The sequence below is a fragment of the Ovis canadensis genome, chromosome 7, assembly GCF_042477335.2.
Source record: "Ovis canadensis isolate MfBH-ARS-UI-01 breed Bighorn chromosome 7, ARS-UI_OviCan_v2, whole genome shotgun sequence".
In the NCBI taxonomy this organism is placed as follows: Eukaryota; Metazoa; Chordata; class Mammalia; order Artiodactyla; family Bovidae; genus Ovis; species Ovis canadensis.
In genome coordinates this window covers 87,447,502-87,472,865 of record NC_091251.1, presented here as the reverse complement: position 1 = coordinate 87,472,865, position 25,364 = coordinate 87,447,502, and the positions used below count along the sequence as shown (strand labels likewise).

General features: G+C 54.7%; 1 protein-coding gene across 4 annotated transcripts; it reads left to right on the top strand.

Moving 5' to 3' along the window:
• Positions 1–24,026, top strand: RAB15 (RAB15, member RAS oncogene family). Of its 4 annotated transcripts, none has more exons than XM_069596814.1 (7): positions 1–627; positions 16,713–16,773; positions 17,684–17,744; positions 18,251–18,328; positions 19,032–19,121; positions 21,186–21,251; positions 21,409–24,026. In XM_069596814.1, exons 1-7 carry the CDS (start codon positions 504–506, stop codon positions 21,565–21,567), a joined length of 639 nt encoding a protein of 212 aa, XP_069452915.1. In that variant the 5' UTR covers positions 1–503; the 3' UTR covers positions 21,568–24,026. The 4 variants fall into 4 exon arrangements, with proteins under 4 accessions (XP_069452915.1, XP_069452917.1, XP_069452918.1 ...); XM_069596816.1 differs by lacking the exon at positions 1–627 and adding an exon at positions 13,532–13,659; XM_069596817.1 differs by lacking the exon at positions 1–627 and adding an exon at positions 13,930–14,186.
• The last annotated feature ends 1,338 nt before the right edge of the window (positions 24,027–25,364 follow it).

Sequence of the window (25,364 nt, the reverse complement as noted above, 5' to 3'; positions counted from 1 at the left end):
GGGGAACAAGTGAGGAGTTTGGTGGAGGTGGGCTGGATAGCTCATCCCAGCATCCCAGGCTCCCAGTGCACTCGGAAGGTCTACAGGAAAACAAAACCGTTCCCCAACCCCCTCACCCCTGCGTCTCGGATCCTCGCCCAAAGCGGGCGGGAGGCGGTCGGGCCCCGGCCGGGGCAGCACACCCTGGGGACGGGGCGCGCGCACCGGCCTCGCCCTCGCCCCCGCCGAGGGGTCGGCTCCCCGGCGCGCGCTCCCCGCCTCTTCCCCGGGCGGCGGCGGCGGCGCGGGGGAAGGGGCGGGCGGGGGCCGGCTCTCTCCTCCCACCGCGCTCCCGCCGCACACGCTTCCCAGCACCGAGCTAGCTGCGGCCAGGCGGCGGTGCCAGCCCCGCTCCCTTCTCGCCGCCGGCGCCGTTCTCGGCCGGGCGAGCGCGCGCCGCGATGGCCCCGGCGGAGCAGGGCTAAGCCCGCCGCCCGCAGCCCCCGGCCCTCTCCGGCCCAGCCATGGCGAAACAGTACGATGTGCTGTTCCGGCTGCTCCTGATCGGGGACTCTGGGGTGGGCAAGACCTGCCTGCTGTGCCGGTTCACCGACAACGAGTTCCACTCCTCGCACATCTCCACCATCGGTAAGGGGCGATGGCCGGGGGGCGCCCCACCCTCCCCGCCGCCGCCGCCTCCACCTGTCCGGGCGGCCGTGCCCCTTCTCCATCCCGGGAGCAAGGGTCCGCCGCTCCGGCTAGAGGCGGAGGCTCCAGAGGCAAGGGCGCGGGGATGAACCCCAGGGTGCGGGACCGCCGGCTGGGGATTTAAGCCTGGGTTCCTGGAGATAACAGGCCGCCTACTGCTGTCGGTGACTAGGGTAGGCGCTCGGGCCTCAGGCTGGGGCGCCTCCCCGCAGAAGCCGAGAAAACGGGGTGGCCTAGGCCTGGGTACTCCAAGCTGGGGCAGTGGAGAATCATAGCCACCGATATGACACCCTCACCCCCAGGTGCAGAGGGGGAGGGGAAGGAAAGCTTGTGCTCAGGGTGAGGGGGTTCAGAGTAGAGGGAGCCGAGCCACTGGGTACCCCTCAGTTCAGGGGTGACCCAGTGTGGAGCCAAAGCGGAGAAGAGAGGAGGAAGGGAGGGGCCAAAGGGATTGAATTGACAGGGCGCAGCTGTGGAGGTAAGCCACAAGGTGGGACACACCTGGAGGAGGGCATAGGTAAGGGCGAGCCAGTGCGCGGAATGGGGCATGGCTAGCCAGCTCCAGAAAAACGTCAGCGGAGGCGTTTGTTTTGAAGGAGGCTGAGGGGGATGAGGGCCAGGAGGGTTACATGTGAGGCAAGGGGCTCAGAAGGCAGGCCGGACTCAGAATACATCTCTGCTCCGGCAGTGCCCGAGCCGGTGCTTAGAGGGGACAAGGCCTATGGCATTTGCTGGACAGGACTGTTATGGAATCACTCATTCTGGGAGGGAATGGGTGGCCGCCCCTCTGAGCCGTCTTTCGCCCTGAGTGGCCGCTGCCTCTGAGAGGCCTGAGTTGAGGGCGTTTCACCCACATCTAGCAGGTTCTCTGATGCCGCCCTCGAGTGGCCTCAGCACTGACCAGGCCCTTCTCCCGTCAGGAAGGGCCCCACACTCGGCTTCCACTTGAGACTTCCACCCTCCCTTCCCACACCCACTCCTTGCCAGGAGAGGAGAGGAGGCAGGTAGAGCCAGGAGGAGCAGAGCCCCGAGGTTTAGAGGCAGTCTTTGTTGTCAGACAGACCTGGGAACCTCACTTTGGGGCAGGGCGTCCTTGAATATCATGTAAGCGTCTCACCTGTAGAATGGGGAGGATAACACATTCCTGCCTGTCCAGGTGTTGTAAAGATTAGATGAGGTGATGTTTGTAAAAGCACTTAGAGTCAGACACAGAACCTGGAAAAGGCTGGTCATTACTACTGTCGTCATCATCATGGAGCTCCTAGGATCTCATTCTCTCTTTGCTTCACTGTCTTCAAGGGACTCAGGGTCAGGGGACAGGCGTATTCATCTTCCTCAGGGGAGCTGTTAGCCTAGCTCCTTGGATGTCCAGGAGCTTGGGCTGGGCTGCTGTTTGAATGAGAGACATCTTAGGAATGGGGAGGGTCTGGAGGCCAAGGGAGGGCTACAGGCCTCTGGGGCAGGCTCAGGGAAGAGGAGACGTTGGGGAAATGCCTGGGAGTGGCTGAGGAACCAGATGGGATGTGAGGACAGGTTGCAGCAGGTGAGGACTCTCTCTGTACTCACAGCTGGGCCTGCCTTTCCCTAGGATGCAGAGGACTGTATAGGAGTTTGGATTCTATGGAAGAGGAAGAAACCTGCCTTTCTTCACACCAGCCTTTTAAAATCTGCCCCACTGGGTTTCCTGAATGCTTTCCTATTTAAAGCTTACTGTTACGTTTGTGATTTGCGTTGTCTTGGTCATATTTTTCAGCTGTAACTAAGAACCTAGGGGAGAAGTTGGATGGTCAAGAAAAGCATTCCCTTCTGTGATGCAGAAAGGTCCTCAGGGAGATGGGAGGGGCAGCCAAGAGACAAATCAAGGAGCCACAAGGATGGGTACTACCAAGCCCTATTCATTAGTTTATCCATTCCTCCCCACCACCCCCCACAAAAAACTGTGTTCTGTAACTAGGCTCAGCACTGCGACCTGAAGATTCTCAGATGAATAAAACCTGGAGTCACCTCTCCCGAGCTGCTCCTTGTCTAAGACACATTCTCTTACCATCTTGGACATTGATCTCGGCACCTTTCCCAGGGCTGCTTCTGTGAATAGGGAAAATAGGGCAATTTTCCAGTTACTGCCAAGACGGAGTTCAGATTCTTGGACCATGTCGATTTGTGATTCACTGTTGAGGTCACTTACTGTAAGAGCATGTGACATTCCAGAGAAGAACCTGCAGGGGGTGATGAGGAGGCCTACCGCCACTCCTCTTTCGTAGGTGGGTAGGTGGCCCTGCGCTGGCATTTCTTTCCCATGCAGCTCTGCTGACCTGGAAGGGGGCCCACGCAGAGGAGGGCAGTCAGTGCCATGATGTTCCCTACTATTTCTTCACCTGTTAAACCAATTCATTAAGCGTTCACCATGAAGTACAGTGCCAGGTGTGTTAGATTGCAATCCACCTTTGCCTGCCCACAGAAGCCTGTGATCCAGCTGGGAAAGCAACACAGGCCAAGAAAGAGCCTTGGTCACAGGGAGAGAGTCTGTCTGAGAGCACGTGGTGAAGCATTCTTCAAGTGTAAGGGAGGGATGACGATCCTTATCATTACTAGTAATGAAGGTATCACGCTCGGTACCAGCAGCTGAATAACCCTGGAAGACCTGCCTGAGGCAGCCCGTGAATGGTGAGGGGCCCGTGCACAAGCGCTGATGCTCCCCGAAGCGTTCGATGGAGGAGGCCACAGAAGGAGAGGCGGCCCGGTGGATGGGAAGCGGCAGGAAGGCTCAGGGAGGAGGGGAGGCTGGAGCGAGGCCTTGCAGTGTGGGCTGCCTCTCAGTTCCTCCTGCAAGGGAAGGAGCAGACGGAGGGGCAGGAGCGGAGATGACAGAGGTGGGAGTTCAGTGGGTGTTCACGGAACTCTGGGCAGTCTGGCTGGAACCGAAGAGAGGGAAGGAGTGAGAACATTCCTCTGTTTATCTCTCTGTCTGCCAAACTGTAGTTCAGGTGCCTTGAGGCTCAGACCAAACCTCATTCCTCGTTGTTTGCATCGTCCTACTACAGGGCCAGGCACGCTCTCCATAAACATCCCACTGGTGAGGGAAGGAGGGTAGGGGGTACCGCGGGCCTGGCTGAGGAGCTGGCTGAGCCCCTTCGTGATGGTGTCAAGGGTTTCTGAGCAGGGGGATGACAGGAAGAAGGGACAAAATGGCATTTAGGATGTTGGCTGGGAGACCAGTTAAGGGAGACCAGTGGTAGTATCTGGGCATGTCAGACCCTCTCAGCTCGTCCCTTCTCTCTCTTCCCCCCCTCCCCATCCTGTGGCCCCAACACCTGTTCTGGAGCCCCTCACAGTCACCTGTTCTTGTGTCCCTCCAGAAGTGGAGAGTAGTTCAAATCCATTGACCTGGCCCCTTCCGAGAGGCCTCATGTAGCTGGCACTGCCTGCCCAGCAGGGAGACAATGTCCCGTCCCAATGGACATCTCCGTGCAGTGACCTTTGACTTCCTTTCTGCGCAGCGGCCACATGTCAGCCAGGCATGGAAGCTGTCGGGATGGCCCATGAGTTGGCGTTCTCCCTCCAGTCCTTGGTCTTCCCTTCTTCCTTGGAAGACCTGTCACCTGGTCTTGAGACTGTTTTGTCTTAAAGGCCACCTTCTGGGCTCATAGGAGGCTTTGGCCTATGATTTTCCGGTTTGACTGGTTGAATGGCTGTGGCTTCGGGCCTGGTTCCTCAGCTGGGTTTGCTGATGCCATATCATCTTTCTCAGGAAGTTCTGTTCTCTCCCTGCCTGGGGCAAGGGCTTGTGGCTAACTGAAGAGGGGAAAGTGGGCTGGGGAAGGACCAGAGGGGAGAGATCTGAGCCTGCTGTCGAGTGGCCTAACAAACACGGGGGCTGATGCTTGGGCACCACAGTCCCGAGGTCTCTGGGCCCCCAGACCATAAGGCGCTGTGTATACATGCTTTGTGAACTGTGGGAGGGTCAGGAGGGTCTCTGGGTCCCCCAGCTCCCCCAGACCCTGAAGAAGGGGAGGTAAGAAGCTGAGTTGAACAAAAAGAGCACATGCCTGAGGTTCGCCATGGCCTTACAGACAGTTAACGTCTCTGTCGTTAATTTCCACATCTGTATATTAAAGATAGTAACAGAATCTGCCTTAAGGCTCATTGTGAAGATTACAGGGGCTAACAGATACAAAGCACTTGGCAGAGCTCTCAGAAAAAGGCAGCTGTCCTCATGGTGTTATTGTGGTTATTCCTAGTTCACAAGAACGTTGGAGATGAACAATACGTGCTCTGAGGCCCTCCTGTCCATCACTCATGCATTCGGTCATTCAGGCACTATCGGTGGAGCACCCGCCACTCCAAGCCAGGAGCCAGGCGAGGAGCTGGGGAGACACCAGTGAGCAACACAGGAACTGGGGGGCACATGAGTAGGCTCTGGGTTTTAGTGCAGTTTTGGTGCTGGTTTCCCCCTTGCCCTGGCAGAGCCAGGGGCTGAGAAGGAAGAGTGAGTTTGTGAGGACATCCAGAGGTGGAGGAGTGGGGCAAGAGGTGACCTGAGGGGACAGGGTGGCCCTGCCTTAAGGCTCCGACCTCAGCCACGTGTTGCTCTGCTCCCTGGCCCTGCTGCACACACCCCCTCCCCCGAGGACGTGATCCCCGAGCACGGCTCGAAACCCTGCTTTCGGCTGCTCTGTGCTCCCGTACCACCTGCACAGCTCTGCAGATTCACCCACGGCTTCGAGCACCCTGGTGCCGCCTTCTTGCTCCCTTCTCCTCCTGCCTGCTTCCCAGACAGCTGGGTGAGGAGCTTCATAACGTCCAAATCAATATTTGGCCATTACCCTTCCACCCTGATTGCCAGCTCTTCTCAGCGTGCCTTCTGCTGTAATCTAATATTTGTGCCTGTTTCCCTGTAAAATTGCCAGTTTTCTGCACAGGCCCCTGACCTCTCCTTGGCTGTTGTGCCCTGGGCAATGTGCTTTGTCAAGCGGATCACAGAGCTTCCTGGACACTCAATTCCTCCCACTGAGGAGGAAAGAATGAATCATCGGCCCTATTTTATTACTAGGAAAACTGAGGCCCTAGAGAAGTGATGACTCACATCTTACACGCAGGTGAACCCAACGTGAACCATCGCCTCTCCTCCACTTGCCCCAAACTGCACTGGGCGTGTCCTTGCTCACCCCAGAAGGCCCTCCAAAGGCACGAAGCAGACCCTGTCTCCTGTGAGCCAAGGGGGAGACAGTGCCTCCCTCACCTGCTCTGAGTGCTCCGGGCTGGAGGGCCAGTTGTGCCTCCGCTGTTGGCTGAGTCTGGGGACTGTCAGGGGCCATGATTGAGGAGTCTGGTTGGGGGCACCTCTGAAGTTGAGATCTGAGTATTGCCCTCATGTTACTTTTCTGAGAACATATTTATGGAGAACTCGGTGACTGGAGCCCCCTGTTCCATAGAGAGGGCCAACAGTTGGCTATAAAATAGGGGTCATTCCCTGATCCCTCTTCTCTGATTAAAATTTTCTCTCTACTCATCTTTTCTCCTAGAACGTAATGACTTCATTCATTCACTCATTTATTCCCTCACCTATGCATTCTTTTTTTTTTCTTTCATTTATTCAATTTTGTTGAATAATATATACTGAGTGGACATCCCTGGTGGCTCAGATGGTAAAGAATCTGCCTGCAACGCAGGAGACCCAGGTTGGGAAGATCTCCTGGAGCAGGGAATGGCAACCCACTTCAGGAGTCTTGCCTGAAGAATTCCACGGACAGAGGAGCCTGGAGGGCTACAGTCTATGGGGTCACAACTAGCACACACACACATGTATACTGAGTATCTGCCTTCTGCCAGGCCGTGAGAATATAGAGTAAAAAAGAAGCTGTGCTGCCCTCTGGGACTCACAGTGCTATTAAGGAGTCAGACATCCAAACAGACAACCAGAATATCATGCAAAAGCAATATCAGAATGCTTTGGAATCACAGAGGAGTGATATATTCCCCCTGCATTGGTTGGTGATGGCTTCACAGAAGAAGTGACATTTGAGTGAGGCCTCTGAATTGAGCAGGGTTTCCAAAAGGATGGGGGTGGAGGAAGGGTGTGTGGAAAACACCTCACAACTTGGGGCTGCTACTCTTCTGTCCAGCTGGCCCAGCTGGCAGTGGCTGGTCATAGTTTTGTCAACTAGACCCTTGATGGAGTTTGCTTTGTGGGCTCTGTGTGTGGGCAGACATGTCTAGAGGCCCTGTCCCCTCTGAGATGTTTGCTCCTGAGGCTCCAGGCCCTTGTTTCTTCCCCCTTTGCCTTCTGCTTCTGGGCCACATTGACAGGCCCACCTGGGAAAAGGCTTGGCAGAGGGTGGAGGAGTGGGTGGTCAGAAGCCTGGCAGACCTTGGCTGCCTCAGCAGTACCCACCGACCACTCGGCAGTCAGCTGCCAGAGCCAAGCCCAGGTCATGTGAGAGTGGGTCAGGATGGGGTTGGCTGGAGCGCATGGCACATGGCCTGGAGGCCCAGTGGGGGTCTATGCATGCAACAGTCGGGAGGGCAAGGGGACCGATGTTTCCTGAACACCCACTCTGCACAGGAATGGGGCACTTACACACATGAGGTAGAAATCTCATCACAAAGTGGGCGTGAGGAGTCTCCAAGAGGGCCTTGCCAGCATTGGAGGGGTTTCTCAGCGCTCCCTTCAGTTAGAGCCTCCAGATGAGTTCCTGTGTGCATGAAGGTGTGTGCACACATGAGCGTGATGAGGGTGGGTCCCCAGGAGCCCCCTTGCTGAGCTTTCCCTCTTTATCACAGAACAGAATGATGTGGCTCCTGTGTTTTTCCTCTTCTGAGGAACTGTGAGTTTCAGTGAAATGTGTTCCAGCCTGAGGGATATTTGCCGCCTTCCCTACCTGGGGCCCCGACCCTTCAGACCCTCTCCCGGCAGGTGCCTTCCTGTCATTCCGACCTCAGCTCAGGTATCACCTCCTCTAAAAGGTCTCCTCTGACCAGCCAGTCTAAAGCAGGCCATACCTGGGTGTCCTCACCCTCTACTCCATGATTCTGCTTTTGCATCAACACTTCTTACTCTCTGGAATGACTGGTTTCCCTATTTATTATCTGTCTTCCCCACTGTAATAGAACTCCACTGAAGACAAGGATATTTCTGTGTTATTCAAGGCTGTGTCCCCTGGCTTATTAGTTCCTGGCACATGAACTAACAATAACAATCTGTTTTGAATGGATGAATGAATGCACACATTTCCTACAGAACTTCCCTAGAGGGAATCTGCGGGGACTCACAGACAATAAGAAACTCACTCTGTACTCCTGTGTTTGAGATTGTGAGAAGGTGGGGAGAGTTCTGTAAGCGGTGAACAGTTTCCAGTAAGTTCTCTGCTCAGATACATGCCACAGGATAAGCTCAGACGTAGCAGGGAGCAAGAAGGCAGCTCCTGTGATCCCTATGTGAGTGGGGTCCTCCCTGGTGAATGCACGCATGAGAGGTCAGTGTCTTAGACCAAGGTCAATATTGCCTGTTGCTCAGGGTCACTGCTGGCGTCAGACGACGCCCAGCAGCTTAGCCAGGCTGCTGAAGTGACCCTCCAGGACTCTGGAGTAGGAGCCCCCAGGGCTCAGGCACTGGGGCATGCATTCCTCCCAGCATCATGGGAGTTCACGTTTGACTGGGAAACCCTTCTGCGTGATAACAGCCCTTGGGTTCCTGCATCTCCAGAGAATCTCAAGATCTGTTGTGAAAATAGTTGCCTCCAGAGTTGTTGCCCCTATCATCACGTGCACTGCATCTGATTGTGTCTTAGAAAAGAGGGAGAGAATGTTCTGACATCACCAGTCTGCCTTGTGGGTGGACAGCTGAACCAGGGCCTTTGACCTCAGGTTGAATCACGGCCTTGGAGTTAGAGGATCAGGGCTCTGCCAGAGGCCCTGCTTCCCATCCCTCCAGAGTGTGATGGTTCAAATGCTGCCTGATGCCATTTCTCAGAGAGCCTGTGGACACCTTTCCCCCAGCATGAGGGACAGTCGTCCCAGATCTGGATAAGGGGAAGTCAGTGGCATGCAGCCCCACGGATAGGGAGGCTGGAAGTCCCCAGACAGAAGGGAGGGAGGAAGAAGGATGCAGCAAGTGGCAGGTTTGGAGCAGAGAACACTCTCCCCTGCCTTGCACCTGACCGGTGTGAGGCCTGTTGTGTGGCCTGAGCCTCTGTCTGGAATCTTCTCTCGAGCTTTGTCTCTCAGCTGTCCCTCGTCTTTCCCCTCTCCTTGTTCTTCCCCTTACTTGTCCCTCAGCTGGCGGGGACGTGGTGTTACACTTTGCTCTCTTGCTGAGGGAAGGGCATCACTCTGGTGCCTCGTTTGGGTGGCAAAGTCAGAAAGCCACAGCCCCACAGGGTCTGCCCTTTCCTCCAGACAGTGTTGGGGTTTCTCAGGGTGACCTCCCGCCGCGTCCCCCAGGAGCATCTTGCACCCAGCACATACTGGTTTCCTTTAGGGGACGGGGCTGGGGGCCTTCCTGGGACTTGAGCTTCGTAACTGGAGCCACCACGGCTCCAGGGATTGGGTGTCTGCCTTGGGTTTCAGGCGTATTAAGTGGTTCCTGTGGTGGCGTCGCATTGCTGAGAAGGCTCAGGTCCCCAGGCTGCCGGGCCTCTGGGCTGTGGTTGATCACAATGATAGCATTTGGCACAGAAAAACCCTGTTTCCACCTGATGCCCGTGGCACCGGGCAGGCAGGCACCCTGGCACCTGACGTTAACCCATGAGGTTCTGGCCCGCCAACAGGCTACAGTTAACTTTGCCAGATTTCAGGTTGTAGCCGGACTCCGGGGGCCATCTGGCTCCCACTGCGGGCAGCATTTTCACTTTTTGTTGAAATGCTGTGGCTTAGTGTGGCTGACTCCCCTCTTTGCACCTCTCTCCTTCCTTGTCCTAACCCGAGCCCCTTCCAGCTTTCTAGGGCTCTTTCCATCCCCCAAGCCAGGACCCTAATCGCATCCCCTTCATAGGACACTGATAGTTTCCTCAACTAACATTTAATAAAACTCAATGTGCCAGGCTCTGTTGTGGGTTTATCTCATGATCCTCACAGAAATCCTCTGACAATAGGGAATGTCATCCCCATTTTACAGGTGGGGAAACTGAGGCAAAGAGGAGTTGAGTAGCTTTCCCAAGACCACAGAGGTAATTAGTGGTAAAGGCAGGATTGGAACCAAACTCTGGCCCCACAGTTGTGTTGTTAATGACCTTGCCCGTCTGTTTCTTGAGCTGCACACTCCTGTGCTTTCCAGGGCTTTCTCTGGAGGCAGACAGAGACGAGGAGTGCTGGTCCCCTGGATGTATCTGTCCCCTCATTTCCCTGGTCTTCACAGGCCCTCCGCCGCCAGACTGGGCTGGCAGTAAGCTCCTAAGCTTGTCTTAGGAGTGGGGCCAGTGGCAGCGCCGTGTTCCCTGCCTGGTCCCTCTGCTCCAAGCCTCCAGTCCTCTGACGGCAGTGCTGTGATTGCGCTCCAGGGCGCAGGTGGGGCTTGGCAGGCACCGCAGGTTGCTGCTGAAGGAGAGAGCCCCACAGCCAGGGACCTGGGAGAAGCCAGAGGCCACCAGGGTGGTGAGGGCACCACCATCACAGGTGCATCAGGAGCTGGCACTGTAGCTTCACTGAGGTGTTTTCTTGTCGTTGATGCGAGGTGTTCAGACAGCAGGACACATGCCCTGCTCTTGAGCCATGGGCACCCATCCCTCCTCCTTCTCTCTGGGGCAGGGGGGTGCCACTAATGAAATTGCCACTCTTATGCCTGGCAGCAAGCAGGGATGGAGGTGGAGATTTTGAAAACAGACACAGAATTTTGTCAAATACAAAATTTCTCCCCTGCCTCATTGGTACTGTGCATCTAGTAGGGGCTGGAAGAGAAGAAGTGGGGAGGTGAGGAGCAGGGTACCTCCTCTGTTCCCCGGCCTGTAGCTGAGACCACCAGCCTAGGGGAGCCGTGGGCAAGCACAGGCTGAGGCTCTTCTGGCATTCTGAGACGTGCTGTAAGGAAGGGGTCTATGCTATAAGCACACCCACCAGCTGAGACCTGGAGCCTGGCACGGATGGGTGGCTGTGCTGGGACCCATGCCGCACATCTGTCTGCCTCCTGCTCCTCTCACTGCCAGCTGGCTGGTCCCCTTTGCACCACCTGGAAGGCGCTGCTTTGGTAGGCTAAGCCAGCTCCCCTGCCCCTGTTGGCCAGGTCATGCTGTGGGTCACCGGCAAGCCCATTGATGGCCCTCTTTGGAGTTAGACGTCCATGCTGGCCCAGGCAGGAGCTGCTTCTCCACAAAGAACGTGCTGCGGCCAGCTCTGCTTTCCCAAGCGGAGGCTTCAGGCTATGCAGTTTCACCCAGAACGGATTGCTGGGTGTGGCAGACACCACGACTGATGGATCTGAGGTCCCAAGAGGAGACAGTGAGCTGCTTGTCATGCTTTGGACCCTTGGGTGGGAGACAACCACATCTTGACTTTCTTGTCCCTGGACCCCGCGGTCTCCAAGAAGCTCTGCCTGCACCGTGTGGAGGGAGCTGCTAGTTCCTTCACACCCGAGTGTCCCCTGTGCCCAGGAAGGGATGTCAGCCGCTTGAGGAAACTCTGAGGTGGCGCTGTCCAGGGTGGTGCCTCTGGGCTTAAAATGGAATCATGAACTCTCGAGGAGCAAGAGCTTCCTTGGAAATAGTTACGGTGGGCGTGCTCCACGTGTGCCCACTGCCTCACTGCTAGACGCCTCATGATACAGAACTGGTGTGGGGAATGTGGGGATGAGACAGAAAGGCAGTGGGATTCCACAGTCTCGGAGGGTTGGGAAGCCGCTGGGCAGGAGAGGTGCCCCGGGCAGGTCTTAAGAGACCGATTCGCAGTTCTGGCTTGGCCATAGGATGTGGGAATGGGAGCAGGTTATCTGGGTTCTCTGTGCCCCATGGTGATAATCCCCACCCTGCCTCCTTTGTCGGACTGGTATGAGAACCAAGGGCTCTGGGTCCTCCAGCCAGGAGGTACTGCTTAGCAGTATCTTGAGCCATGCGTGTGGTTCTGCCTGGAAATAGGTTAGAAACTGGTTCTCAAGCATTAGTTTGCCTTAGGAGTAGTAGGTCTGGGGGGTCCAGAAGACTGGCATTTCTAACAGGCTCCACAGTGATGTTGATGCTGCCAGACAAGCAAAGGTAGAGGTGTAGCGAGAGACTAGACTGTGCTGTCTCTCCTGACAAGGGTGTTCTGGGTTTGTTTTTCTGGCTCCTCCCCAGGAACCTTTATTTCGCAAAGGGAACTATCTTCTATCTACTAGGAGGTGTACATATATTATCTAATTTATATCCTACACCGACCCTTAGGAGTCCAGTGATATTCTCATTCTTGTTGGTGTTGTTCAGTCGCTCAGTTGTGTCTGACTCTTTGCAACCCCATGGACTGCAGTGCGTCAGGCTTCTCTGTCCTTCTCTATCTCCTGGAGTTTGCTCAGACTCAGGTCCATTGAGTCGGTGATGCCATCCAACCATCTCATCCTCTGTCGTCCCCTTCTCCTCCTGCCTTCGATCTTTCCAGTGAGTAGGCTCTTTGCATCAGGTGGCCAAAAAGTATTGGAGTTTCAGCTTCAGCATCAGTCCTTCCAGTGAATATTCAGTGTTGGTTTTCTTTAGGAGTGACTGATTTGATCTCCTTGCTGTCCAAGGGATTCTCAAGAGTCTTCTCCAGCACCACAGTTCAAAAGCATCAATTCTTCAGCACTCAGCCTTCTTTACAGTCCAACTCTCACATCCGTACATGACTACTGGAAAAACCATAGCTTTGACTATATGGACCTTTGTTGGCAAGGTGATGTCTCTGCTACAGACAAGAAAACTGAGGCTCCGAGAAGTTGAAAGTTCCTCAAAGTCACACAGCCAGAATTCGGACTCAGACCCAGGTCTTTCTGACTCCAGTGCCAAGGATAGCTTTTCCACTAAATTAGAACCCTCAGACTTTCCTCTATCTAAAAATCACCCATGGGCCTTCCCTGGTGGCCCATGTTTAAGAATCTGCCTTCCAATTCAGGGGACACGGGTTTGATCCCTGCTCGGGAAACAGATCTCACACGCCACAGAACAACTAAGTTGGCGTGCCTCAGCTAGAGAGAAGCCTGCATGCCCCGATGAAAGAGCCCACACGCTGTAACTAAGACCCGACACAGCCAATAAATACATAATTTAAAAAGTAAAATCACTCATAGTCCTGTTAAAAATACAGACTCCAGCCCCTTGCTTTCAAATTCTGACTCATCAGGTCTAGGAAAGCCAAAGTATTGGGTTGGCCACAAAGTTCATTCAGATTTTTCCATAACATCTTAAGCTACCCACTAGTGTCATTTTGTTTAAAAAAAAAAAAATCACTTTGGGCGATTCTAAAGCTGAACTGCAGCGTAGCTGATCTTGAGAATCAGAGAATTCCTATGCTGCCTCCCTTGCGGCAAAGGAAATGCTTCACAGGCAAAGCTTATTTCAGATGGAATCCTCAGTCTTCATTCAGCGTGTACTAGAATCACCTGGGGAGCTTGTTAAACCACAGATTCCTATCCACCGCCATCCAGAGTTTTGGATGCTAGAGATCTGAGGAGCTGGCATTTCTAACAAGCTCTGGCTGAGGCTGAGGGCTTGGGGACCACACTTGGAGAACCTCTGTCCTGAGACGCCTGCTGTCGAGAGTGTGACCCGTGGGCCAGTAATATCTTCCTCACCCCGAGGCTTGTGAAGCATCTCAGGCGCATCTCACGCCCCGACTGAATCAGAATCTGCATTTCAGCACGGTCCCCACGTGATCTGCATGAACTTTAAAGCCTGAGAAGCGCTTCCTTAGAGGAGCCAGAGTGAGAACACTCCGGGGGTGGAGGCAGATGAAGAATCTGTCTTCTCCCAGGAGAGGCTGCAGATGCAACACAGGAGAAACTTGGGATGTGCAGCCAGAGGGGCTGAGGACAGCTGAGAGGTGAGACTCGAAAAGGATAGAGGACTGTCCCCCCAGGGAAGGTGGAGATGGCAGGACGGCCTGAGAAAGTGACATGGGCCTCAGAAGAAAGCTGCATCGTGCAGCGGTCACTTTGCCCGTAAGACAGTGGCCAAGGTGTTCTCTGGGATGCTTTCAGTGCTAGGGGAGGGGAGAGGGTGGGCCGGGGTTGAGCCCTTCGGCGTGAAGGACAGTGGCCGTGAGGAATGTGGTGGGTGAGCCGCCTCAAATAAACAGCTTCTGAGCAGCAGTGAGGGCTGGCTGGGGTGGCAAGGCATGATTTCCTGGGTGACTGAACAAGGCCAGCATTTTGACTCTGCCCAGCAGAGCTCAGCGGTGGAAAAAGCCAGCAGCCACACGGGGACAAGAAAGGGGCCATGGACGGGCCCAGGGCCCAGGGCTGACTGTAGGTAGACATGGTGGAAGGCACAGGGAGTGGGGGAACCGAGTAGAGGAGCAGCTTCCACTGCAAGATCTCTTGGCTGTTACTCTTTCCGTTTAAAAAGGAGGTGAGTGGGTGGGAGAGGAAACCTCTCAGAAGGCTTAGACTTTCTTCCCTCGTGCAGGGGAAGAGCTGATTTTTTTTTTTCCACTTCTCAGAGGTGTGTTACAGTTTTGATGGGTGGTCAGGAGGGCCTTGGTTGCAAGATGGTGGGGTGTGGGGGGGTGCAGTGAGCCCCCAGAATTCCGCAGATTTGCTCCCTGGCCACACGGCTGAGAAGCGAGGGAAGAGAGGAGGCGGCCAAGCCCAGGGCAGCTCCCTGTCTTGTCAGCCCTGCTTCTCCTCAGACCTGCCTTCAGTCTTAGGAGGAAGTTTCCCGGCTCTGGGGGCTCCTCCCCTCGCCAAGTGCTTTTCCATTTTTTTCCAGAGAGAAACAGAAAAGCGTAGGTAAGACCCCTCCGCCTGGGTAACACACAGCTCTCCTCTCGTTTCCCCCACCCCCTCCCGCCCCCGAGAGATAGTGCAAGGGCCCTGCCCTCTGACAGGCCCTGGCTACTTGCTATGCCGACCTGGACGCCTCATCTCACCTCCCTGGGCCTTTGTCTCCTGGCCAATAAACTCTGTACGGGCAGGGGCCATCTGTCTGCTTGGGCACTCTGTCTACCTAGCACTGCACAGGGCAAACAGTTCCCGTGGAAGTTTCTGGAATAAAGGAAATAGACCCTCCCTCTCACCAGCCCCAACTATGTGACCACTTGCGAAAGGCATCCTTGGACTGAGCTGGTATGACGATGAGCCAGGTTTTTTATAAAATGAACAGCATTACTTGTTCTCCTAGGAAGAAGGCACTGTGACAGGAAAGGTTTCTTGATTCCTTTCCATACCACGTGTTGCGGAGAAGCAAATTCTTGACAGATGTTTGTTTAGGGAGCGGGTGACCATGCTTCTGCACCCGCCCCCCTCCGCCACCAAGGCCAGGGGTGCCCTCTCCTTCCTTCTCTCTCTGCTTTTCTACTTTCTGGGCACCCTTGGAAGAATGGCTGCCAGATGTCGCACATTTGGAAAAGTACAGCTCAATAGATATGAATCAGCTTGGGCAGGTGAAAAATGATTCATGTCCGACCAACTTGATTTAGTTCAGATTGTCTGGTCTGAGTCTTCTCCTCCCTTTTAATTAAATGATGCTTGCTCTTGATGCTGAATTTAATCTGTCTGTGTTTGTAGAAAGCTGGGGGCAGGATGGATAAGTGGAGAAGTACTCATACTGAGGTGGGGTGGCGCTGGGGATTTCAGCACTTTGGGGCTGTGCTGTGCAGCCCAGGGACTGTTGTCCAGAAGTCTGCCTTCAGCCTGTTCCCCACCTGAACACCGGTTAATGGTGCCCCTTCCCAACTTGTCTCCAGGGAGTGCACAAAGACCGCAGCTTAGCCACCTTACTAGACATAGCCCTTGAGTCACTGGCACAGCACCTCGCACAATTAGGGCTGGGGAGAGGCACCCCATCTCTGCTGTCACCAGATTGATGCTTGCGTGCTGCTGGTGGCGCTGACTTCTGTCGCAAAAATCCCCGGATATATTTCCTCCCTGGGCTGGTTTGCCAGACCCCTTACGTTCCCTATGTCTCGTGGCAGTTTAGCTCCTCATGCCCCTAGGCAGGTGAGAACCCTGTCTCTCTATACCTCCCTCCCTGATGACGTGCTGTGCCACGACCCCTTCACATGGTCACTGGCAGTCACCCAGGAGCACTGGTGTGCACCAGGGCTGTACTTGGTACAGTGATAGCTGTGACCGAGTGAATGGCCACCAGGTGCCAGGCACAGGATGTCATTTGGTCTCCTCAGTGACCCTCTGAAATGACTGGTAATGTCCCCATTTTACTGATGAGGAAATGGAGGCTCAGAGAAGTAAGATGCCCAGGGTCCTACTATGAATTATGTGGTCAGAGTCAGGATTCAAGTGCAGCCCTGACGTTCAAGCCCGTGCTCCTTCTGGTAAACAGCAGTGCCTCTTGTGGCCAGGCCTAGTCAACAACTCATGCACTGGGCCATCTCCTTGGCGGGCCTTTGCTAGGTGCCGGAGGCTGATACACACCATGGGGCGAAAGTCCTCTTTTGCCACAATCTCTGCCTTTTCCATATTCATGACGGTGCCATTAACCCCTCCTAGTTGCTCATAAGGCAGAGAGAGAAGCAACCCAGGCAAAGGAGGTAGACTATTATTCCTAGGGAGCAAAGTTCCAGGAGGGATGAATACAGGTGGTTCTGTGCAGAAGTAGAGACAGGAAGACTTCTCATGGGATTAGAGTTAGACACGCTTTGGGGCGACGTAAGACAGCGATGGAGTGGATTCTGACTTGCTGTGTGTCCCAGCCCCTTTACTCCTGGCAACTCTAAGCTCAGATAGGAAGGGAAGCCCCATTCAAAGCCCTGGACACTGCCCAGGCTCTGTTTTTGGTTCAAGAAGGCCTTTCCCTCATGCCATCTTTCTGCCAAATTAAACCCAAAGGAGAACCTTCAGGTATGAGTACCCTGGGCCTTACTTCAGGTCTCAGCAGGTACCCTTGCTAACTTCCTTGCTTGCTTCCTTTCCGCAGGTGTCGACTTTAAGATGAAGACCATAGAGGTAGATGGCATCAAAGTACGGATACAGATTTGGTGAGTTAGGTGGGAGGAGAGGCCCCGGGGCTGCACCTGAGCTGCCATGTGCACAACCCCAAGGCTTCATCTGGAGAAACTGGCCACCTCTTTGATGAAAAGATGCAGAAGTCTCAGAGCCCATCTCCTGCTCCCATGAGCCTTAATCTCTCATCTTAGTTCCTCGACCAGGGATTGAACTCAGGCACTTGGCAGTGAAAGCACAGAGTCTTAACCACTGAACCACCCGGGAAGTCCATCTCATCTCTTTCTTAAGAAACTTTATGGGATTGACTGCAAGTCACCAAAAAGCAAGAATTAGAAGGAATTGGCAAACTAAGCACTGTGGGTTTGTCTTCGAATAAAGCTTCTCCGTTGAGGCCAAGCCCCCCACTGCACTGCGCTGCGGTAGGATTAGAAATAGGGAGGGCTTACTCCCCATCCTGGTGTGAGAGTGCCTCGCCACAGCACAGTGCAGTTCCCACAAGTAGCCACCGGGGGCCGCTGTGACTCTAGCCTGGTGCTCTTGGAAGCACTGCCTTTCCAGCGTTGGGAGCCCCCTTCCAATTTCAGAGCGGTATGGGCGTTGCCTTCAGAGGTCCCGGAGGGACTGGAGGTGGAGCCATCCCACCAGTCTGGCCACAGTGGCCCAATCCTAGAGACAGTCCTCCAAGGCCCGCGTATGGTTGTGGCTGCCGGTGCAGGTATAGTTGACAAGGCCCCACAAGCCCCGTCAGCACCTATGACCAGTCCTCTCTCGTGTAGAGTCAGACACGTTTGGATCTACCTGGGGACCAAAGCGCCACTGATTTTTCACTCGTAGCTCTCCAGTTTCTCCTGCGAAGGCACAGGGTCTCCCAGCTCCTGTTCCTCCCCTCCCCACTAGCTCCCACGGTCCCTGCCTTTCTGACCGGCTGCCTTTCTGTTGCAGGGACACGGCAGGGCAGGAGAGGTATCAGACCATCACAAAGCAGTACTATAGACGGGCCCAGGTGAGACACTGTTCTCAGCGTTTAGAGGTGGAGTGCTGCCACCCACCGCCTGGCTCTGGGCATTTGAGACGTTTGTGCCACTGATCCCCAAGTGGGCCCTCGGATTGCCTCCTGGGGAGTGGGGCAGGATGGGCTCAGGGCAGTCTTTCCATCACTTATTGATCATTTATTCACTCATCAGCTCCTCTGTGGGCACTCAACTACAGGCAGGTCCTTACCCTCAACTTCCACCCTCCTCTCCCCGCCAAAGACCCATGTGCCTTCCTGCCTGAGAGAGCTCTGTGATCTAGGAAGCAGTGGCTTGGGGGCACTGAGAGAGAAGGCGATTTTTCTGGGTGCTTATGAATCTTCATTATGTGAGCAGGGAAGGGGGACCCAGCATGTGAGGTGCCCCCTCCCCGCGGGGACCCAGCATGTAACGTGCCCCCCCCCCCCCACCAGCTTCTGGCCCCTTGACTGCACTGTCTCCGTGTGTGTCTGCCTCCCCCATCTCTCTCTCCTCTCAGGGAATATTTTTAGTCTATGACATTAGCAGCGAGCGCTCTTACCAGCACATCATGAAGTGGGTCAGTGATGTGGACGAGGTAGGTCACGCGGCCTCACTGTGGTTGGGGGGGCGGGTGGCAAGGGTGGGGAAGGGTACTGGGAGGGGAGAGCATGGCGAGGCCCACACGGGAAGGGCTAAGGTGGTCAGAGTTGGTGAGCAGACACTACCAGGAACTCTCCCCTTCCTCTGCAGCCCTGGCTGCGGCCCCCGTGGGTAAGACACGGGTGTGAGTCCCCAGCAGCCATGCCCTCATGCTCTGTACCCTGCCAGGCCTCCATGGCTGTGTCTTCCCCAGAAATAAGCTAGTACAGAGCCTCCTCTGTGCATAGCTTCCTACCCGAAATCTCAGGACCAGGTGGAATTGGGAGATTGGGGTTCTGGTCTTGGCTCTGCCACCACAGCTCTGGAGCCTTGAGCATGCCCCTGGAGCTCTGAGTCCCCAGTTCCTCATCTGTAGGGTGAGAAGTTGGACTTAAGTCCGGGATCCTTTCCAGCTGTCCAACCCAAGGGAACACCAGTGTCTTCTATCCTCGACAGTCCCCACGACATCCCTCTAGGACCCCTGCGGTCAGCCGTGGTACTTGGGGGAGCCTGGCGCCTGCACCCCATTGGCCCACTCTGTCCCTGGGGCTCTGAACCTTGGTGCTGGCATGCACGCCTGTGGAGGCTCTATGGTGGGGAGATGGGGTGGGATGGGGAAGGCTGCACTCACTGGCGGTTCTGCCTTCCTCTGGCCCTAGTACGCACCAGAAGGTGTCCAGAAGATACTTATAGGGAACAAGGCCGATGAAGAGCAGAAACGGCAGGTGGGAAGAGAACAAGGGCAGCAGGTAAGTGGGAGTGAGCTGGCCGAATCCATCCCTGGGTTTTCCACGGGCCTCCAGGGACAGTCCTAGGAAGGACGGCCCAGGATTCTGTCACTGTCAGGGACCCCTCCCTCCCACCTCCCACAGCAGCCTAAGGCACTGGTGAGTTGCCATCCTTGAGGACAGTGACTTGGGGTCTATCCTGAAACAAAGCCCTATCTCAGCTCCAAGGCCCCCAGAGTGGGATTACCTCTGCCTGAGAGCCCATCCTGTTAATGAGGAAGAAGGGCTTTAGGTTGCTGCTTCTCTAGCAGCTCCAGGAGCAGCTTTGTCCCACCATCATCTCATCTCACCACCACCCCCACTCCCTGTCCTCCTGACACCTGGACAGAGGTTGGAAGGAAAATGCAGGAATGACAGGCCCACAGTCAGAGAAGCCACAGCAGCAGAGAGGTCAGGCAGATGGTGCTGAGGGAATGTCTGCGTAAACAGGGGGACCCTGCTCCCGGAGAACAGGAGGATCGATGGATGCCACTGAGGCCAGAGTCACCCACTTACTGTAAGGGGTCTCAAGAGTTTTTCTGTCCCTCTTCAGTCAATAGCACCCATTAGCCCTTGAAATAAAATTGTTTCTCAGTTGCTCAGTCGTGTCCGACTCTTTGCGGCCCCATGAATCGCAGCACGCCAGGCCTCCCTGTCCATCACCAACTCCCTGAGTTCACTCAGACTCACGTCCATTGAGTCAGTGATGCCATCCAACCATCTCATCCTCTGTTGTCCCCTTCTCCTCCTGCCCCCAATCCTTCCCAGCATCAGAGTCTTTTCCAATGAGTCAACTCTTCGCATGAGGTGGCCAAAGTACTGGAGTTTCAGCTTTAGCATCATTCCTTCCAAAGAAATCCCAGGGTTGATCTCCTTCATAATGGACTGGTTGGATCTCCTTGCAGTCCAAGGGACTCTCAAGAGTCTTCTCTAACACCACAGTTCAAAAGCATCAATTCTTCGGCACTCAGCCTTCTTCACAGTCCAACTCTCACATCCATACATGACTACAGGAAAAACCATAGCCTTGACTAGACAGACCTTAGTCGGCAAAGTAATGTCTCTGCTTTTGAATATACTATCTAGGTTGGTCATAACTTTTCTTCCAAGGAGTAAGCATCTTTTAATTTCATGGCTGCAGTCACCATCTGCAGTGATTTTGGAGCCCCCCAAAATAAAGTCTGACCCTGTTTCCACTGTTTCCTCATCTATTTCCCATGAAGTGATGGGACCAGATGCCATGATCTTCGTTTTCTGAATGTTAAGCTTTAGGCCAACTTTTTCACTCTCCTCTTTCACTTTCATCCAGAGGCTTTTTAGCTTCTCTTCACTTTCTGCCATAAGGGTGGTATCATCTGCATATCTGAGGTTATTGATATTTCTCCAGCTTGTGTTTCTTCCAGCCCAGTGTTTCTCATGATGTACTCTGCATATAAATTGTTGTTTAGGATTTAATAAAAAAGAATACATGGTTATTGAAAAGTTTGAAAGTAGAAGCTAGCTCCTACTAGAATATTGTATTTGTTGAGTACTGTATGTGTGGCCCTGTGCTAAGCAAGTGCTTAGAGATAGATGCATTTAATCCTTCCACAACCTTGGCTGATAGACACACTCATCCCCTTTGAGCAGATGACGAAGCTGGGAGGCTTAAAGGGAATCAGTAATTGTCATCCAGCTCTTAAATGACAGCACTGGTTTTCAAGTCTGGGTCTGTTTGACCGCCAAGCCCGTGTTTTTCATTGATTCGCCACAACATTTTGGGCCTCTCTGTCTCCTGATACATGATGTGTGCATGCTGGGTGTGTACGTGTGCCTGTGTGTAGCTGGGTGGGGTGGGGGTGCATGGGTGGAGCACCTTCTCCTGAACTCTGCTGGCCTGTGTCTTTGGAGCTCCCAGTCTCATCCGAGAAGTGATCTACTTATCTCCTGAGAAATGGTCACGACATAGCAAGGGCCCTGAGTGCATTGGCAGGAGGATGTGCCAGGCACTGCGGGGCACCTCCCTTCCCTTGCTGACTCCCTTTCAGGAATGTTCTTCTCTTGCAGCTGGCTAGAGAGTATGGCATGGACTTTTACGAAACAAGTGCCTGCACCAACCTCAACATTAAAGAGGTGAGCATTCCTGGGCTGAGTCCAGTGGAGTGGTAAGCAGCTGAGGGGCCAAGAGCAGATGAGCCCTGCTTGGGCAGGGGGCGGGGCAGGGGTCAGCCACAGGGGCACTGGGGAAGAGAGGGAGATGCCCAGCCAACTGTGCTCCTTGCTTTCCCAGTCCTTCACGCGCCTGACGGAGCTGGTGCTGCAAGCCCACAGGAAGGAGCTGGAAGGTCTGCGGACACGTGCTAACCACGAATTGGCCTTGGCAGAGCTGGAGGAGGATGAAGGCAAACCTGAGGGCCCGGAAAACTCTTCAAAAACCTGCTGGTGCTGAGCATCCTGCGTGGAGCACCCCCGCACAACCCCCGCCTCCCCGCAGGAGGCCTGTGGGCACAAGGGAGCCTGGGCCTCGCCCCGCTGCCCCTCTCCTTCGGGTGACCCTGCGGCATGTTGGCCGCTGCTCCTCCTCCCCTGCCTGGCCCCGGGGAGCAGCCTCGCCCCCAGCCCTCCACCCGGGGGGGCCCCACCAGCCTGTGTCCCCAGCCACAGGCCTGCTGTGAGCCCCCCGATGTGTGACGAGCACGTCTTCACTGCCCGGAGCTCCCAGGCGATGCCCGAGTCTGGAATCAAGGCCACTGTAGGCTCCTTGTCTGTCGGTGCGTCTGGTCTCCTCTCCGCTGTTTCTCGCTTCTTCCCACTTCTCTGTCTGTCCCTTCTGCTCGGCTGTACTCGTATGGAAGCCCTCACCTCCCCACGCCCATGTGTCACTGCTGGGGCAGCGCCTTCCCCTTCCTCCTCACTCAGGCCCAGGGCTGCACTCCCCCTTCTCTGCTCCCAGGAGAAGCCCCACCTGCAGCCCCTCATCTCCCCCGGCCACCACCCACCCCTTCTTGTGCCACCCGGCCTGCCTCCCGGGTGCCCAGGCAGAGAGGAATGCAGGGGAGAAAGGAAAGCCCTAACTGGTGGTCCCCACATCTGGGGCTCTCCTCCCTCCCATCCCAGTTTACCCCGTGCTTGGCTGCCTGCCCACCTGCCTCTTGGGGGACCTGAGCTTGGAGACAGGTGCTTCAGAGAAAAAAAATGATGAGGGGTGGCAGGGATAAAAAGTCACCTCCATTCTCTACCTCCCGTACCCCCTGGGCTCCTGAATTTCAAGATGTGGATCAAGGCCTGTGGGCACTGCAGGGGTGAGGAGAGCCCCCCTACCCTACCCCGGAGTCAGCCACACACTGCAGGAAGGGGAGTGTTTGGAAGAGAAGGGCCAGCTCCTGCAAGCTAAGAGCTGGGACAGCAGTTTGCAAACCAGAGGGGAATTGGGCAGCAGCAGAAATTCCGGGTCCCCATCTTCCATTTCTTATGTAAGAAGGGCATTTCCCCAACACCCCCTGGCAGGTGACAGGGGACAGAACCAGGCTGGTGATCTTTCATTGAGCCCAGCCTTCGGCTCTTAAGGTTCTCCCAAGACCCAGAGTCTGTGGGAGAAGGGTGGGAGCGCGTGGGCAGGAGGCAGGCGAGCCCTGGGTGGGAATGCATGGTGCTGTCCCTTCAGCCTTCAGGACCAAGTGCTCATCTTGTTCCTCGAGCTCCTGAGTCAGAGGGTGTGGGTTTGCCAACTTCCCTGTGGCGACAGGTAGGGGGAAGCCGATTCCCTCCTCCGGGGCCCTTTGTTTCAGGAAGAAGTTTCTTTAACTCCATACAGTCCAGAGTAGTTTGCAGGAGGCCCTTTGAGAGGGAAAGCATGTCAGTTAGCAGCCTTAGGAGGGTTCTTCCCCACCTTCCCAAGATGCGAGAAGCCTCGGGAGGAGGATCAGTCGTAAGCTGTGAGGCATGGCTGGTGCTGGAGCAAAAACAAAGAACTAGGCCTTGCACATTCACCAGTTGTTAATAAGAAGTCCAGGACACATGTGTGTGAAGGATTAAGAGCCCCACTGACTCCTCTGGAAAAAATAGTGAGGGATGAAATCGCCAAACCTTCCCTCCTGACTCTTAAGATACCACATCAGGAGAGGGCAGCTCAGGATGTAGGGATGTGGAACAGGTTATATGGGAGGAAAAAGAAAGCCAGAGTAATTGTCGGCTGATGAGAAATGTAAAGAGCTGACTCTCTAGGATGAAGTTGCGACCACAGCTGAGAATGCTCCCTTGAGGACTTGACTCCTCAAACATCTAGACGTAGGCAGCACCACCTCTGGGGTGGGGGGTTGACAGTGCCAGCCCTTGGTGTGCCCTCCATCAGGGACCTGAGGGAGGGGGAGTTTATGCTGGCCATTGGCTCCAGTCTGCGGATCAGTGTCGCCACTTCCCTGAAGGTCTGGCCAAGCACCATTGCCTTCCTCTCCTACCCCCTCAGGAAAGGGACTGTATTATTACTGTGCCCTAGGGGTTCTGGAAGGGAAACCTTGGGGTTGAGACTCTCTGGCCTGAGAAGCTGCATCCACGGGGCCACTGCTGGGGAGAGGTATGGGGCAGGAGGGGCGCTGGGATTTTAGGGTGCAGCTAGGCTCACCAGGTACCAGAGTCGGCCTCTCATCCCTGAACTCTGATCCAGGAGGCGGCCTGGGCCCTGGCCTTAGACTGTTGAGCAGGCGCACCTGCCTGTGGACTCCTGACCACATCTGCATTTGCTGTCTTGAGACTCAGCGCCACCCCTGGCACCTGCTTGTGAGCCCCACCTTCTCCCTGTGATGGGTGAAATTTTGTGTGCTGTGTCTCGGGTCCAGTAGAGGAATTATGAGCAGGGTTCATCTATTTTAAACACAGATGTTTACAAAATAAAGAATATTTCCAATCACAGTTGTGACTGCCTGTGTGAATCCCTGGGAGTGGGTCTCCATGGGACCCTGGTGGTTCAGGGGAAGGGGCAGCGCCGGTAGAAGAGGCTCCAGAACCCTAAAGCAACAGCAGTAGAAGGACACTGTGGGCAGCAAAAGTCATCCACTTGGTGCCTCTCCTAATGCCTCCTGCAGGGAGCCCAAGCACAGCAGCCATTGCTCTGCTGTGGACACACACTGCAGAAATAAGATTGAGTTGTCATAGGTGGGCTGGGAGTGGGGGGAATGCTGAATATCTAAGAGCCAAGAAGGTTCTCATCTCTTGGAATGGAACAGGTCTTCCTAAAGGCATGAGGCAGTATTAAGTAATCTTTCAGAAGTTCATCTTAGCTCTATGCTTGGATGGGCTTCCCTGATAGCTCAGTTGGTGAAGAATCTGCTTGCAATGCAGGAGACCCTGGTTCAGTTCCTAGGTCGGGAAGATCCCCTGGGAGAAGCAATAGGCTACCCACCCCAGTATTCTTGGGCTTCCCTTGTGGCTCAGCTGGTAAAGAATCCACCTGCAATGTGGGAGACCTGGGTCCAATCCCTGGGTTGGGAAAATCCCCTGGAGAAGGGAAAGGCTCCCACTCCAGTATTCTGGCCTGGAGAATTCCACGGACTCTATAGTCCATGGGGTCACAAAGAGTCAGGCACGACTGAGCGACTTTCACTTCACTTCACTATGCTTGGATACCCCCAGAGAACGAGACAGTCTGGAGTCTAGGGGCCTGGGGGCTGGAATTGATGGAAGAGGCAGAGAATGAAGATGAAGCTTAAACAAGAAGGATGGAGTAAAACAAGGCAGGGCAATGGTAGCCTAAAATTTTAAATCTGTATTTTCCAATTTACAGAGAACTCATAAACCTTTATCTCCTCCACTGGAACAATCACTTCTCTGTGAGATAAGGAAGGTGATTATCCAGGTTCAACGGAAAAGGGAACAGGTGCCTAGGTGCCCCAAGGTACAGCAGCTCTAACTGCAATTCTCAATTGCAGCCAGAGTTGGGAGCCGCTGACCAAGTCTTTCTGCCTACTAAGCCAGTGCAGTTTCCAGAACAACAACTGTCCTTGTAGAAAGCTGTGTTAGTGCATGTCCAAAATTACAAGCTTCCGAAAAGTGGGCCAGTTTGAGGGAAAGTTGGAAACAAAGAGCTACCTTAGCAGAGCTTCATCAATTTTATTCAATCATGTAAGGTGAGAGCCCGGGTGACTCAAAGTGTCCTGAAGGAAAGAGATGGCGTGTACCTAAGGAAGACAGAACCCCTACCTCTCATCTCAGGATGTGCGTGGTCTTCCCGGAGAGGGTCCCAGAAGGGCA